Source organism: Spermophilus citellus, assembly GCF_964194105.1.
Source record: "Spermophilus citellus genome assembly, chromosome: X".
NCBI lineage: Eukaryota > Metazoa > Chordata > Mammalia > Rodentia > Sciuridae > Spermophilus > Spermophilus citellus.
This window is the reverse complement of record NC_138190.1, coordinates 24,819,142-24,835,240: the sequence shown is the minus strand read 5'-3', so window position 1 is coordinate 24,835,240 and position 16,099 is coordinate 24,819,142. Positions and strand designations below refer to the sequence as shown.

General features: G+C 39.0%; 1 protein-coding gene across 7 annotated transcripts in view; it reads right to left on the bottom strand.

Annotated features, from left to right (window-relative positions):
• The window catches only part of GK (glycerol kinase), an 80,869-nt gene extending 65,291 nt beyond the window's left edge, over positions 1-15,578 (bottom strand). For 5 of the 7 annotated variants that reach the window (XR_014020073.1, XM_081277792.1, XM_081277795.1 and 2 more), the window contains exons 1-3: positions 15,313-15,537; positions 4,467-4,540; positions 926-1,032 (exon numbers count right to left, since the gene is read on the bottom strand). Coding sequence is in view for 6 of the 7 variants with exons in the window: in XM_081277792.1 (XP_081133918.1) it covers positions 926-1,032; positions 4,467-4,540; positions 15,313-15,390 (259 nt within the window). In the remaining variant the exon portion in view is untranslated. Of the gene's footprint in view, positions 1-925; positions 1,033-4,466; positions 4,541-15,312 lie in introns of all 7 variants that reach the window. The other 2 variants (XM_081277796.1, XM_081277797.1) reach the window with 2 other exon arrangements.
• Positions 15,579-16,099: the final 521 nt, after the last annotated feature.

Sequence of the window (16,099 nt, the reverse complement as noted above, 5' to 3'; positions counted from 1 at the left end):
CAGTGGTACACCGCTTATCTAGCATGCATGTGGTCCTGAATTTAATACTCAGGACTACAAAATAGAAAAAATAAATAAGCATCACCTTTGACGCATTTCTCTAATACCTAATATCCAATCTATCAGCAAGTTCTGGCTCTTCTTCCCCACCTCTGTGTTGCCACTGTTGGTCAAGCCACCATCCTCTTTCAGCCTCTATACTGGTCTCCCTGTATCTGCACTTAAACCCATATATGGTCTACTTTCCACAGAGCATTTGGGGAATTGTCTTTCAAGTGCAAGCCATCCCTAGCCACCTTGCTTAGAATCTCCTAATGGCTCCTTATGATGCTAAGAATAACAAATTACTAACTACAGCTGACAAGGCCCTACCCACTTTCCTGAGTTTAATTCCTACTGAAACACCTACTCAGCCACTCTCACACCTGAACCTTCTGTTACTGTCCTTTTGACATGCTGGCCTTCTTTCTGACCCTGGAATGTCCTAAGCTCACTCTCACCTCAGGGTCTTTGCATATGTCACTTTCTTTGCCTTAAACACTCTTTCCTCCCAAATAGTCACATGACTGGCTGACCCCTTATAGCCTTGGAAATGTCAGAAAGTGTAGCCTCCTTTACACCCAACCTCAAGTAAGCCCCTCTAGGTATACCCCACCACATCACTTAAGTTTTTATTTTCTGCATGGAGTTTACTGGTATCTGAAATTAGCTTCTATTTGTCTGCTTTAGTTGTCTTACCCCACACACACACACCAAAATAAAAGCTCCAGAACAGGAACTTAAATCTTCCTATTCATAACAGTTGTAACCTCAAGTTTCCAAAGAAATGGCTGGCCCTGCGTAAGTACTCATTGTGAGCTGAAAAATGAATTAATGAATCCAACTAAGAGTCATACCACAAAAATATAATATTTCATTAAAATACCTTTTATGTTGGAAATATCAATATTGAGCTGTCCAAGTTTCTCACATGTTTTCTCTATGCATTCATAGACAGACTGCAGAATTTCCTTAGGATCTTGTTCCACCCATCTTTGAAAAAAAGGATGTGTTTGGTTAATCCATAAGAAAGCAATATAATTGTAACTAATTTCTACAAAAATGTTAACTTATGAATGTGGCTGGTGTATAAATAAAATATATCTATATCCCAGAGTCTAAAGAAATGATTTAAAGAAAAGCTTTCCCTTACATTTTTATTATTCTTTGCACAGCAATCAATCATTTTAAAGGAGACCATTTTTTCAAGTCCAAAAATAAGATATATTAGTTCCCCAATTCTTTATATTCTGTGGGTTTGATGAATTTTGATAAACTATCTTCATGTTTCATTAGTTACTTATAAGTAGATGAAAATACATTATTCTTATAAATTATATATTTTGGAATCAAAAGGAACTCATTAGTAATATATATATATATATGTGTGTGTGTGTATATATATATATATATATATATATTTTTTTTTTTTTTTTTTTTTGGTACCAGAGATTGAACTCGGGGTCACTCGACCACTGAGCCACATCCCCAGCCTTATTTTATATTTTATTAGAGACAGGGTCTCACTGAGTTGCTTAGTGCCTTGCTAAATTGCTGAGGCTGGCTTTGAACTCATGATCCTCCTGCCTCAGCCCCCACCTGAGTTGCTGGGATTACAGGTGTGCACCACCACGCCTGGCATATAGTAATATTATTTGCCACACTTTTTCCCCAAAATATTTTGTTGAAATTTAGGGGAAATTTTTAAACTTCTAATAACTATTTCTTGTAGATGAATTATTGATCCATATATTCATACTCAATCCCAGTAAAATGTTGGTAAGGTCCCGTACCTCAGAAGGGTAGAAGACTAATAAAAAATGAGAAGGAAGAGAAGGCTGGGAATAACAAACAATTTAACAAGCAATTTAAGGAAGCCCAAAGTAGAAATGATACAAACTAAATTCTACTTCGAGGTTCTAGAAATAGCAATGGAATTCCAAACACCTTTTCTCTCTGCCTTCCTGGAGCCAGATTAAATGTTTCCCTTTCCTGAGCTTTAAGCTTTGTGTGGAACATTTCTTTTTTTCAAAAACCCAGTATTTTAATTCTCATCCCTCCAAGAACCAGGTATCCTCTTTCCAAATTGTACTAGGATCAGGCCTATAGACAGTCATTCTAATGCTCCTAAATATTTAACAAAGGAATGCTTTTAAAATAGGAGAACCACAGTCTCTGTGATGCAATCCATTAGCAAGTTCGGCTATTAACTGAAAGGTTGGTGGTTTGAGCCCATCCAGGGATGCTGTCTTTTGCTGCGCAGTGACTTCAGCAATTTAGCTAAGCCCTAAACATCTTAATGAGACACTGTCTCAAAATAAAATATAAAGGGGCTGGGGATATAGCTCAGTTGCTAGAGTGCTTGCCCAGCATGCCCAAGGCCCTGGGTTCCATCCTCAGCACCATCAAAAATAAATAAATAAAAATTTAAAAATAAAATAAAAAGGGCTGGGGATATGGCTCAGTGGTTGAGAGCCCCTGGGTTCAATCCCCAGTACCAAAAAAAAACAAAACATTTTTTCTTGGGAAAAAAATAATACAATTTGTTAAGACATTGTATTTTTCTTTTTTCTCAAATTGAGTTAAAGTTTAGACTCAAACACATGTATTTAAAATTGACAACTGGCCAAGTTTGGACAAATTATATATATATAAATAATATCAACGCCCCAGACAAGATTAAAAAAAAATTATCATACCCCAGAAAATTCTCCCCCACACCTGGGTATTGGGGATGGAACCTGGGCTCCCTCACATGCTAGGCAAGCATTCTACCACTGAGCTATTCCCCCAATCCATATCCCAGAAAGTTCTTTCATGCTCCTTTCAATTCAATCATATACCCCATAGGCAATCACTTTTCTATCATCCTATATTAATTTAGTCTACTTTTGAATTTCAGATAAAGTGAGCCATGCAGTATATACTTTTTGTACTTCTTTCAACATCCATTACTTCAATGAGATTCATCCATGTTGAAAGTATCAGCTCACTTTTTAAAAATTCTGAATAGCATTCCACTGTTATCCATTGTACTGAGGACAGACATCTGGGCAGTTTCCAGTTTGGGACTATTATGAATAAAATGGCTATAAACATTTGTGTGTGAGTCTTTCTATAGTTATATGTTTTCATAAGATTGAAATGCTTGGGCTGGGGATGTGGCTCAAGCAGTAGCGCGCTCGCCTGGCATGCATGCGGCCCGGGTTCAATCCTCAGCACCACATACCAACAAAGATGTTGTGTCTGCCGAGAACTAAAAAATAAATATTAAAAATTCTCTCTCTCTCTCTCTCTCTCTCTCTCTCTCTCTCCCTCCCTCCCTCCCTCCCTCCCTCTCACTCTCTCTTAAAAAAAAAAAGATTGAAATGCTGCAGATATATGATTAACATTACAAGAAACTACCATATGGTTTTTAAAGGGGTTGTATCATGAGTATCATTAAATTTTAAATAATGTACAACATTATATTTAATTACAATTCTTACATGTTATTCTAAAAAAGGATTATTTCAGAGATGGACATCATTACCCTAAGTACATGTATGAAGACACGAATGGTGTGAGTATACTTTGTATACAACCAGAAATATGAAAAATTGTGCTCTAGGCCTGGGTTTGTGGCTCAGCAGTAGAGTGCTTGCCTCGCATGTGTGAGACCCTGGGTTTGATCCTAAGCACCACCACATAAAAATGAATGAAATAAAGTTATTGTGTACAACTACAACTAAAAAGAATAAGTATAAAAAATCGTGCTCTATATGTATAATATGAATTGTAATACATTCTGTTGTCATAACAAATTAGAATAAAAAATATATTTAAAAAATAAAAAAGGATTATTTCATATTAGTGATAGGATATACATGCTTTTTAAAAAGCTTATACTCATATTAGTAAAAACTCCATATGGCAATGATGGGAACACAAAACTAAATATAGAATTTCAGATATTTAATAATTACTATAGTTTGGATCTAGAATGTCCCCAAAGGTTCATATGTTGAAGACTTGGTCCCCAGCTGGTGGCACTACTGGGAAGTGGTGGAAACTTTAGGAGGTAGGGCCTAATTGGAAGAAGTAGGTCACTGGGAGCATGTTCTGGAAGGTTATATCTTGTTCAGTTTCTCTCCCTGCCCTCATCACCACTGCCCCCCAACACACATACACACACACACACACACACACACACTCTTTTGTCTTATTATTTTATTATTCATTCCTTTTGTGTCACTGATTTCATAAACCACGAATTACCCACATGTTTTTTACTGACCTAAAGTTATTACTTTTTTTCTTGACTAATACCAATCCCTCAAGTCTTCTCAGGAGGGTGCCCAGGGAAGGTTACTTTACAAATCTACAGGGAAGGGTAAAATGAACCAATAAACACAATTTGTCTTCACAAATCAAATTAGGAAACATACCCTTCTCTTGGGAACTCCTGTTTTATTTCTACTTGATGATGACTAAGTAGTTCAGCTGTTTTTGAATTGAAAACCTGAAAAAACATATTGCAATATTAGTGTAATATGCAAGAAGATATTAAACATGTCTAAATTTATTCAGCAACTGAAGTTCTTGTTCACAGATTTTAAAAAGTCCAATCAGATTAAATGCTACACAAGATTTTCTCTTCACATGGAATTGTAAAAGTTATAAGACAGCATCAGAAATAACTTCTCCTGGCCAGGGTCAAGGGCACATGTCTATAGTCCCAGCCACTTGGAAGGCTGGGGTGAGCGCATCACTTAAACCTAGGAGTTTGAGGCCAGAGTAGGCAACATAGAGACTAAAGAAAAAGAAAGAAGAAATAAATTCTCCTTAGAAAAGGAAATAAAACAAAAAACCTGAATGAAATCAAAAGAAATAACTTTCCTTTAGAAGAAATGAAACTTATTGAGGGTAAAGGTAAATTTAAGAGAAAATTCCTTAATAAACCAAAATGACTCTGGTTTTAAGAAATTTAATACATCAACCAACTAATAGTATGAACTTCCTTTCAAGAATAGGAAAACTTAATAATAAAAGTGAGCTGATACAATACTAATAGCTATGGCTTAAGGATTCATTCCTCACTCATGTTGGAGATGTAGTCAGGAAGGGTCACATGACACACAGGCAAGGATGCATACTGTGTGGATTCCTTTGAAGGGAAGTGCTGCAATGCCTCTAGCTATCATGAGAGGGTAACAGCACAATCAGCAAAGAATATACTGGCCCCAACCAACCAAGCATTCTCTGTGATATCCTTATCATAAACTCCTGACCCTTGAGATAAAACATGAGAATCAAGGGATGAATGCTAACAAAGAACTGCTTGCTACATAATCCTCCGTAATTTTAGTGCTACTGAATCATTAACTTTTTTTAAAAAAATGGCAGATTTTTTCTTATATATTTTCACCTGGTAGTCCCTATACTTGAGTACCAAAGCGCTTACTTTTTCAGAGTAAGAATGCATATTTTAATTAAAATTAACTCCCCAAATCACTGTAGTTATAGCAGTGAAATCACTTTCAATTAGTTAAAAGAGTTATCATGTCTAGGTTTCCTGTGGGAGAAAATTACCTGTTCAACAAAGGCTAGGAAAAGATGAAGTAAGAGAAAACACACTGTGACCTGTTGCCTCCCTCCCTCCTCATATGCACACCCTCTTTTCTGGGAAAAAAGGATAAACATAATGAAACCCAGAGGGCAAATTCTAAAGTTCTCAGAGGAGATAAAATATCTTGCAAGTCAAAGGTTAATCCAACACATTCTAAATAAAAGACACCTGGCAGAACCCCAAGTAACATCCCTGCAATTATAACTTTGCATTAAGGTATGAGATCTAGGATGTCAGCTCCATTTGTTCTGTTTTATTCACTGAAGCATGCCTAAGACCTAGAAAGGTATCTTGCATAGAACTGGTACACCACAAATATTTGTTAAAGTTCTAAAAAATGGTCTGTCACAAGCACTTATTAGAAGAAAAATTATCAAATCAAATAAAAGAATTATCAACAACAATTATATTATTTTTATTCATATCACTGCTGCTCCCTTTTAACTCTCAATTCCCCAAAGGAGTTTGGGTCAAGGGACATGAGGTGTCCCTTTTTGCTGGTTGAATTAATAAAGACCTCATAGCAGACAGAGGGGACTCTGAATGAACTGAGATCCCTCTTCCATCATCTCCTAGTTTTAACTAAATGAACTTCAGGACCTCGTGCTAAACATGAATTCACAGGCATTTGAAATAGACACAGAAAACAGAAGAATTTTAGCAAGCTCTATTTGTTGTGTTAGGTAAAACATGAAGCCATCCAATAACACAGTATTTGTAACCCTACTTTATAGAGCTCTGAACCTTAGGCAGGTACCACTACCAAGTTTGTGGGATACTTTATAGGTTTAATATTTTCAGAAAATGAAACTTCTCAATATAGCACTCTCCAATAAAATATAATGCAAGCCATAAATGCCAAGTCAAATATGTAATTAGGTACTGGGGATAGAACTCAGGACCTCACACAAGTGCTATACCACTGAGTTATGTCTCCAATCCTTTTTTATTTTTATTTTGAGACAGGGTCTTAACTAAGATGACCAGGTTAGCCTTGAATTTACAATCCTCCTGCCTCAGACTCCCAAGTAGCTAGGATTATAGGCATCCAAATGTGTAATTTTATGTTTTCTCATAAAACCAGTAAAAAGAAACCAGTGAAATTAATTTTAATAATACATTTTATTTAAGTCAATATGCCTATCATGATTATTTCAACATGTGATGAATGTTAAAAAATTATTAATGAGATCATTCACTTTTTTAATGCTGTTTTTGAAATCTAGCATATATATACACACATACATTTTATATATATAATGCTTAAATGCGAACTAGCATATTGGCTTTTTTTTTTTTTTTTTTTTTTTTTTGCAGTGCTGGGGATCAAATCCAGGGTCTCATACATGCTCAGCAAGCATTCTCCCACCACGTTACACTCCCCAGCCCAGAACTAGCCACATGTGGCTAATGACTATTGTATTGCACAAACTCCTAGAGTACTTTTTTCTTACATTATCTTGGTTTACATTAAGGATTATAATGAAGCCTCCTGGATGTCCTTTTGTCTGCAGCTGGAAAAAGGTAGAAAGAAAGCTAATGATGTTTCCACAAGATTCTATGATGGAGAGTAACTATCTCCACATGAGAACACATTGCCCAGTAGCAAGAATACTAGCTGGGTTTCATTAAGATTTCAAAAAGAATGCAGATTAAAGACGACAATAGCTGTATAATTTGTTTTATAAAATGCCCAGCATGGGCATTTGTTTAAAAATCATTTGATGGGGGCTGGGGATGTGGCTCAAGTGGTAGCGTGCTTGCCTAACATGTGTGAGGCACTGGGTTCAATTCTCAGCACCACATAAAAATAAAATAAAAATGTTGTGTCCACCTAAAACTAAAAAGTGAATATTTTTTAAAAATCATTTGATGGCAATGGCCAAACATTGCAGAATTACAGATACTCCTTACTTTTTAACTCACTTTTCAAGTTTGAAATTCACCAAACTTAAAGGTCACTTAAAGCTTCTGATACACAACAATATAGACTAGAAGAGTATCTTTAAGAAAAAAAATTAAGGGCTGGGGCTATAGCTCAATGGCAGAGCACTTGCCTAGCATGTATGAGGCACTAGATTCGATCCTTAGCACCACATAAAAATAAGCAAATAAAATAAAGGCATTCTGTTCGTCTACAACTACAAAATTTTCTAAAAGAAATTAAAAGGAATAATTAAGACACAGCAGTTCATGGGAGTTAGTAGGCATGTTAGAAATCCTGTGGCCCAGCATTTTCAGAATGTGCTTACTGCACCTCCAGAAGCTGGGAAAGAGGGACAGGGAGCAGGAAAAAAAAATGGTTAGCAATGGAGTTCCAAGGTGAAAATTAAATGACACCACCAACTCAAACCCATAGCCCTAATATAATACTCTCATATTTACAAGGTGAGATCCAGGAGGTTAGACAATACTGAAAAACAGAACTAAGCACCAGGTTTTTTGAATACTAATTCAATACTTTTGGGGTTCAAAATCATACTGATACAATTCACAATTTTTAATCACCCATTAAGTGGCAGTGAATACAAATAAGCCTTATAATTGCATAGGGCTGCCAAGGGCTATGAAGAGGAGAAAAGTCATCTTCTGATTAGGACATGTGGGAGTCAGAAGAGCTCCCCAAACAGGTAACTTCTAAAGTAGGACTTCAAATTAAACAGAAGTGAATTCACGTGGGAGACAAAGTACAGATATACAGGGTGTACAAGTGGGCGAGGGTACACACTGCTAGCTACTGTTTAGGGAGGTGAGGCTGGGGCCAGGAGAGCAGTCAAAGTGTGTCTGTAGAGATCCTGGTGAGCTGCACAAGACTCCAACTAGGACAGCAGCAGAAATAGGGATTGAGAAGAGTGAAATGTAAATGCAGAAGTATACACAGGAAAGGAAGGAACACTCAGGGATGATAGATTCCAGGTTAGCACAAATAAGTAAGCAATGTTTCCAAGCCAAGGGACAGGGTAGAGCAGTAGCTGCAGGACAGGAATAGGTAATGAGTTTGCAAACTTCATTTTAGATATTGTGTATTTGAGGTGTTGCTCTGTTAGAGTGGAGATGTCCAGCAGTCAGTTGCTTCTATTTTTAGGTCATAAGTTTAAAGAAAGAGATTCATTCTCAGAATTTCATGTGGGCCAGGAAGGCAGATGAGAATTTCATGTCTGCCATAATGTAAAGGTGAAGAACACAGGGCTCAGAGGCACACAGATTTGGGAAGGTCAAGCCCCCGGTCCTGCCCATGTCAACAGTTTAAGAGGCTCAATTTTTCCACCTGTAAAAGGACTGAGTAAAATAATTTAAGAAGATTATTTAGAGGAATGACCTGGGGCTGGGGATGTGGCTCAAGCGGTAACGTGCTCGCCTGGCATGTGCGGGGTGCTGGGTTCGATCCTCAGCACCACATAAAAATAAAATAAAGATGTTGTGTCCACCGAAAACTAAAAATAAATAAATATTTTTTTAAAAAAAGATTATTTAGCACAGAGCAAACACATTATATATATATATATATATATATATATATTGTATGCATATATGTATATACACATGCATACACATCATACTATATATAAATGTTATCACTACAGTTGGTACTACTACTGCTAGTACTTATTACTATTATTAGTACAACCACCAACAACATCAATATGTCAGTTCTAGATTCATCACCGTAAATCATGTCTTAATTCCAGATTTTGTTTTGGGGGAAGGACAATTAAAAATAGAAGAGGAATTGGGGTTTTAGCTCAGTGGTAGTATACTTGCCCAGCATGTGGGAGGCCCTGGGCTAAAGGAGGAGAAGCAGCAGCAGGAGGAGAAGGAGGAAGAAGAGAAAGGGAGGAGGAAGAAAAAGAAAAAGAAACAAGGGAAGTTAATGTAGGAAAAGAATTTAGTAAAGTGCAGATACACAGTATACACTGAAGTGATATTACTATTACTGTAGCTGCTACCATTACTGTTACATTATTGTATTTTATTACCACTAGTACCTATAAGTGGTACAAGTCACCAGGTGTATATTCACCCCATGCCTAAATTATGACTCAATTCTAGGTTTGGAGTAGGGAAGTAGTTAAAAATTAAAGAAACAAGAAAATTTGTTTTTATACAATAAGTTTTAAAATAACCTGTTGAGGGGCTGGAGTTGTAGCTCAGTGGGAGAAAATTTGCTAGCAGATGTGAAGCACTGGGTTCGATCCTCAGCACCACACAAAAATAAATAAAATAAATGTATTAAAAAATTAACCTGTTGAAACAAATGCATGCCTTACCAGTCTCATAAGGAGAATTGTAGACAGACAAAATGCTCTCCTAACTAAATAAATGTCTTATAGGTTTGCCTCTCTCATCCTATTACTAATTCGGTCATCCCATCATAAACTTGCACATTCATTTCCCTCCCCATGTGACTTCCCCACTAGACTAGTCTTTTATGGCACACTAAACTTCACTATGTGATAAGACATTGTTCAGGAATGTAAACTCTCTCAAGAACACCATGACTGCATAAATTTGAATGACCAAGAATAAAAATACAAACTACAAATATATCACTTTGCAAATTTTACCAGAAAAGTCCTAATGGCATCTTCCAACAAGCCGCAGAATTAAGAAAAAGAAAACATCACAAGACATATTTTTCTTCTACATGAAATCATATTAAATATGGTATGCATGTATCTAACACAGTTATACTTGCCAAATATGTTATGTTCAAAGACCCTTTCAAGTTTTATTGTGCTATTCTTCTAATACAAGACTTCTAGTCAACACATTTGAGCCCTACATGCCCCCTCACTGCTGAGGTCAGTTCATGATATAATCACCTATTACATGCCTTTGGGAGAAATAAAGACACTGTTTTGATCCTCAAGGGGCTCAAAGTTGAAATGTTTTAACATGAAAGTAGGCTTGAGAGCAGGGCACAGTGTTGCTCACCTGTAATCCCAGAAGTTAAGGAGAGGCTGAGGCAGGAGAATTGCAAATTCAAAAGGCAGCCTCAGCAATGGTAAGGCACTAAGTAACTCTGTGAGACTCTGTCTCTAAATAAAATACAAAATAGGGCTGGGGATGTGGCTCAGTGGTCAAGTGCCCCTGAGTTCAATACCCAGTATCAGTCAATCAATTAATCAATCAATAAAAATTTAGGCCTGAGAGACAATAGGAAAAGTGCAGGTGGCAGCTGTCTGAGGAGAATGTGTTCATGACACCTTGTATAATACAATGGGCAAGAAAACAAGCCAATGTAGTGGAGAAAAAAATAACAAAAGAATCACAAGTTCCAGTTGTTATAAAAGTGGTCTCATTCCAGTTGCAAGCCACATTCGTTTTAAGAAACTTACTGTTTCTCAGTCTCTGGCCCATAACAGGTACCTAATAAATACGTGTTAAATAAATTGAAGCGACAAAGGAGGAAATCTATCCATAAACCTTATGAGATTTCTAGGTATGATGAGACATCTGGGGCCAAGGCAATGTTTCCTGCCAAAACAAGCACAGAACTACAATTCTAGTCATTCTTCATATACACTGGCTGTTGGAACAAAATGATTATGCAACCATTATCCATGGTGACACACCTAAGCCCTGCCCAGGACCCACTGAATATGAGTCACAAGATGATCTTAACCTAAAGTTCTTATCCAAAGCAACATTTTTATATTTTGTGAAACCAATTAGCAAGTATGTTTTTCTTGGTGAAGAGCCATTCATTTGTAACCCTAATCCCATAATCAAAACTGACACTTGAGTGACAGATGGGGAGATAGTCTTCCCCATTCTTCCATCTCCTCTTCACAGTACTCCAGATAGCTGGGGATCCCAAGGCAGTAGTAAGGAGGACTGGTTTCAGAGTATGACAGATCTGGACTTAAATCCTAGTTCCAACATTACTCTGTGACCTTGGACACTATCCTCAGCCACAGCAAAGGAGCTTACTAATATCATCTACATCACATTAAATGAGATAATGCTGGAGAAGTCCCCAACACAATACCTGATGAAATTTCAAGTCACAACATATTTCAAGCCTTTCTGTAATGGGGAAAATTTAAGTTACCAAATTAAAGAAGGAAGTTGACTGTTAAAGCTGAAACTTTTGTCTCATAAAGAAATGGCCCCTCCTTAAAACCTGTTACACTAATATTCTTTCCAGGAAGTTCCTATTCTGAAATCTGAGTAACCATGTGCCAACCTCAGTTCACTTTCCTATCAGACAAGGTGGAAATTTTCCTCCAGCTCAAAACATATGCATAGGGCTCCACCTAATGAAGAAATGAACATATTTTTTTTTTTTTAAGAGAGAGTGATAGAGGGAGAGAGAGAGAGAGAATTTTTTTTTTCTTAATATTTATTTTTTTTTTTTAGTTCTGGGCGGACACAACATCTTTGTTCGTATGTGGTGCTGAGGATCGAACCCGGGCCGCACGCATGCCAGACGAGCGCGCTACTGCTTGAGCCACATCCCCAGCCCCGAAATGAACATATTTTAAAATTACAGGTCTAACACTAAAATAAATTAACTAATCAAATATATCCAAGTCAGAAAGTTTTCAGATTTTTTTTTTTTGGCAACATAAGAAAGAAAACCAGGGATAAAATTTGGTTGACCTATTAAGAGAAATTAAAAAATCTATTCGATAAACATGTATAAAGTTCTTTCTGTAACAAAACATGTGTTCATTTGTCATTTTGATCAAGATGTTTTAAGGAATTCAAAGAAGAACAAACTTTAAAAGGAGATCTCTGCTCCTAAGTATAGAAGGTATACAAATACAAGGGAGAAGGTGATAAAAGTTATTAATAGATGGGGCAGGGGTTGTGGCTCAGTGGTAGAGTGCTGGCCTAGCATTTGTGAGGCCCTGGGTTCAATCCTCAGCACCACATAAAAATAAATAAAATAAAGGTATTGTGTCCAACTACAACTAAAAATATTTTTTAAAGAGTTATTAATAGAGGTATAAAAAAGTGCTATAGGGTGGGAGAGAAAATCCAACTAAGGAATTTTTTACTAAAAAGTGGCGATTGAGTCATTATTTAGAGATAGGATAGAATTTCAAGAGGCAGATATGGGGACAGGGGAGGAGGCATTTTACTCTGATGAAAGAGCACAAATAAGGCTTTTTCTCCTTATGGGAGAAAGCTAATATTACTAATAAAGAAAAGGGGAGAAGAAAGAGGTTATTGGTCTTGTGAAATCTAAGGCAAATTGATGAATAATGGCCAGGAAATTAAATGCTTTTAAATTCATACGCTTCATTATGACAGTTCTTATCCACTATATTCTCTCCTGAGTCATAATTACAACGTAGAACAATATGACTGGAATAACTCCCGGGAATCACCTTGTGATTGAAGCACTGGTTCAGCAAATCTATTATCTGCATTTCACAGGGAGTGGTTTAGCAACCTCTTTCTTATAACCAAAGGGAAAAATCTCCCTTGCTAAACCATTCCTAAGTTTTTCCGCTTTCACTTATGATCCTTAAGTCTTTTATCTGTCTCTGAAGAGTTATTTCATGGTTGTTTCTCAAGGAACAGATGATTTTATTGATTAACTTTTATACATCATTCTCTAAGCAGGATGGGAATCTTCTGAATTTGCAACTTAGCTTACTGCCTGAGATTATGCCCTGTGGAAATTGGTAAAGGGAACCCAGTCTTTCAAAGTTCATATTGTTCATGTTACATGCTGAACAAATGATTGTGGCATTATGAAGTTGATCAATTCTTTCTCTATCAGTGTAGACAGATGCCTTTTGGCAACAGAATCATAAGGACTAGGAACAACCTGTAGTGGATAACCACAATCACTAGGCTACATGGACAGCAACAATGAAAAACTAAAAAAGGAAGGCAAGCATGTTCAGGCTGACTCCTTAAAAGGAAGCTTACAAAATTGTGAAATATTGTATCCATTTTAACATAGGGCAAACACTGTATAAACTTGAGAACAATTGCCATGCTTAAAAAAATAGTTGCCATCACTTAAGAATTTGAAGAGTTCAGCTGGGTGGGTGGTCAACGCGGGTAATCCCAGCAGCTCCTGAGGCTAAGGCAGGAGGATTCCAAATTCAAAACTAGCCTCAGCAATTTAGCAAGGCCCTAAGAAATTCAGTGAGACCCTGTCCCTAAGAAAAATATAAAAAAGGGCTGGGGATGTGTCTCAGTGGTCAAGTGCCTCTGGGTTCAATCCCCAGTACCCCCTCCCCCAAAACTGGAAGAGTTCACTGAGAACTCTAACTACTGGCTTTCTTAAACAATCTGAAGATCTAGCAGCCCTGTGCTTGCATTTCTACTTAGCAGTTACTGGCTGCTGGCTATCCCCTTAGCCTCCAATCTGCTGGCCCTCTTCCTGACCCCTACAGGCATTTTTGTCAGCGATTTTTGAATATGGCTTTAAAACTCAACCCACACATCTTAATGGTCTTAAGTTGGGAAGATAATAATGATTGTGTATTTTATATATTAATCAAATCCAGTTAAGCAGACTTACTTAAGATTCAGGATTAGAACATTTATATAAATTTAAGACAAAATGAAACCTGGCTTGGGTGATCAAAAGATACACAATACAGAAAACATGGAACTATGCCTTGTCAGTGTGGCAGCTCAAACCAGGGTATGTTATTAAATAAGATTCAAACTAAAAGTGGACTGAAAGTTTCTCAGTTTCAAAGCACATATGCATTTTTTTGTCAAGTGCCAGCTAAGTAGAATAATATATGCGCGCTCACAATGCATATATACGCACATACATGCCAAATAAAACAGGAAAAATGATTCGAAGTACCATGAAGAGGGAGCTAAATAATCACTAAATATTTACATCAACTTGCCAGGCTAGTCAAATGTCCATTGAAAGCATGAACTCAATTCTACATTAAGAGTAACTTTCCTAATGGTAGCAGAGTTACTTAAATAGCACTCTTACATGGTAAAACTCTACTATTATACATGGTAAATAAAGAAACAAAGAATTTCCCTGACACATTATGCTGGGAAGCACTGAGAGGACAATATTTGTTTATAATGGGTAAAGTATCCAAACCAAAATTTTCGAATCTTTGAAGTTGAATAGATTCTTGAAAAAGCAGTGTAGTGTGACTGTTTCCTAATTTTTTTCAGCCACCCCCTCAGTTTGCTACCCTCTGCAATTTCTGTGGGAGAGAATGACAACGCATCATCACGCTAATACTTAATTCTTTCTACTGCTGGAAAGGACGCTGGGTTGAGCTACCACAGCCGTGACACAGCTTTCCCTCCATCCAAGGACGTCCTGTGCCTCTCAGGCCAAATGCTGCTGGGGAAAACCGCTGCAGCGGTCAATTTGGCCACCTGTCCCCTGCTGCACGCGGGCCGCTCTGCGTCGGATGCTCAGATAATCCTCGTTCTATTTGGGCAAAGAGTCCCCCTATTGTGCGTGACCCAGCTCCAAGACCAAAGCTGCAACTGCTCAACTGTGCCTCCGGGGTCCTGGGAAGCTGAGTTCCTCAGGCCCGGGCGGGGCAGCCCCAGCGTGGCAAGCCCCTCTTCGGCCTTCCCCCCCTTGCCCGGCCATCAGAATTCAGGGCCGCGAGAGGAGCGGGATGGGGACGCGATACCCAGCCCCAGAGTCCTCAGGCTCCCGCCCCGGCTCAGCGCCTCCTCAGATATCACCCCAGGCTCACCAAAAAGCGTGTCGAGCTGGTACCCTGGTCCACTGCCCCCACCAACGGCCCCAAAACTGCTTTCTTCGCCGCTGCCATGAAACCAGCTTCAAGTCGGCCGGCTGTCGCGGCCGGTTTCCCGGGTGACCGCGGTTGGCGGGGGAGGGGCGGGCGGAGAGACCGGAGGCTAAGACGGCGAGCTCTGCTGAACACTCGGACCGCGCTGGAGGCAGCCCCTTTACCCGCGCGGAGCCTTCTCACCCCGCCCCTCCGGCCCAAACTCCGCCCCCCAGAGCGTTCCCCCACTGCTTCGGGGGCGTGGTGGAGGGGGGGCGCTGTCTGCTGGGCAGGCCAATTAGCGAACACGGAAAGAAACAGAACATTCGGACAGTCAGAGGGCGGTGAGACGTCATGGGGGCGGGGTCTGGGCGCGGCGGAGGCGGTGGCCCGCGCAGCAGGTCACATGAGAGGAGGCCCGGGAGCCGGCTGCCTAGCCGGCCTGCTGCGGTGTCTGGGGCGGAGGCGAGTACTAGCCGTTGGCTCGGAGCGCCTCTGACTCGCAGAAAGAACAAAAGTCCGCCCGAGCCCACAAATGGGTCCAAAAGTGCAGAACTGCTTGTTCCCCCCGGTGGGCTGTGCTGAGAACGACGTGAATCTCGGTGGGAATCTCCCGGGGGTCCGACCTTCCCGCGCTTCCCACGCCCCGCCCACCTCCCGCACTTGGCCCCTGTTAATAATAGTTATAATCTCGCCTACTGGGACTGGCTCCACGTGGGACCACTACAAGGAGCAATGCGAATCCCTCACC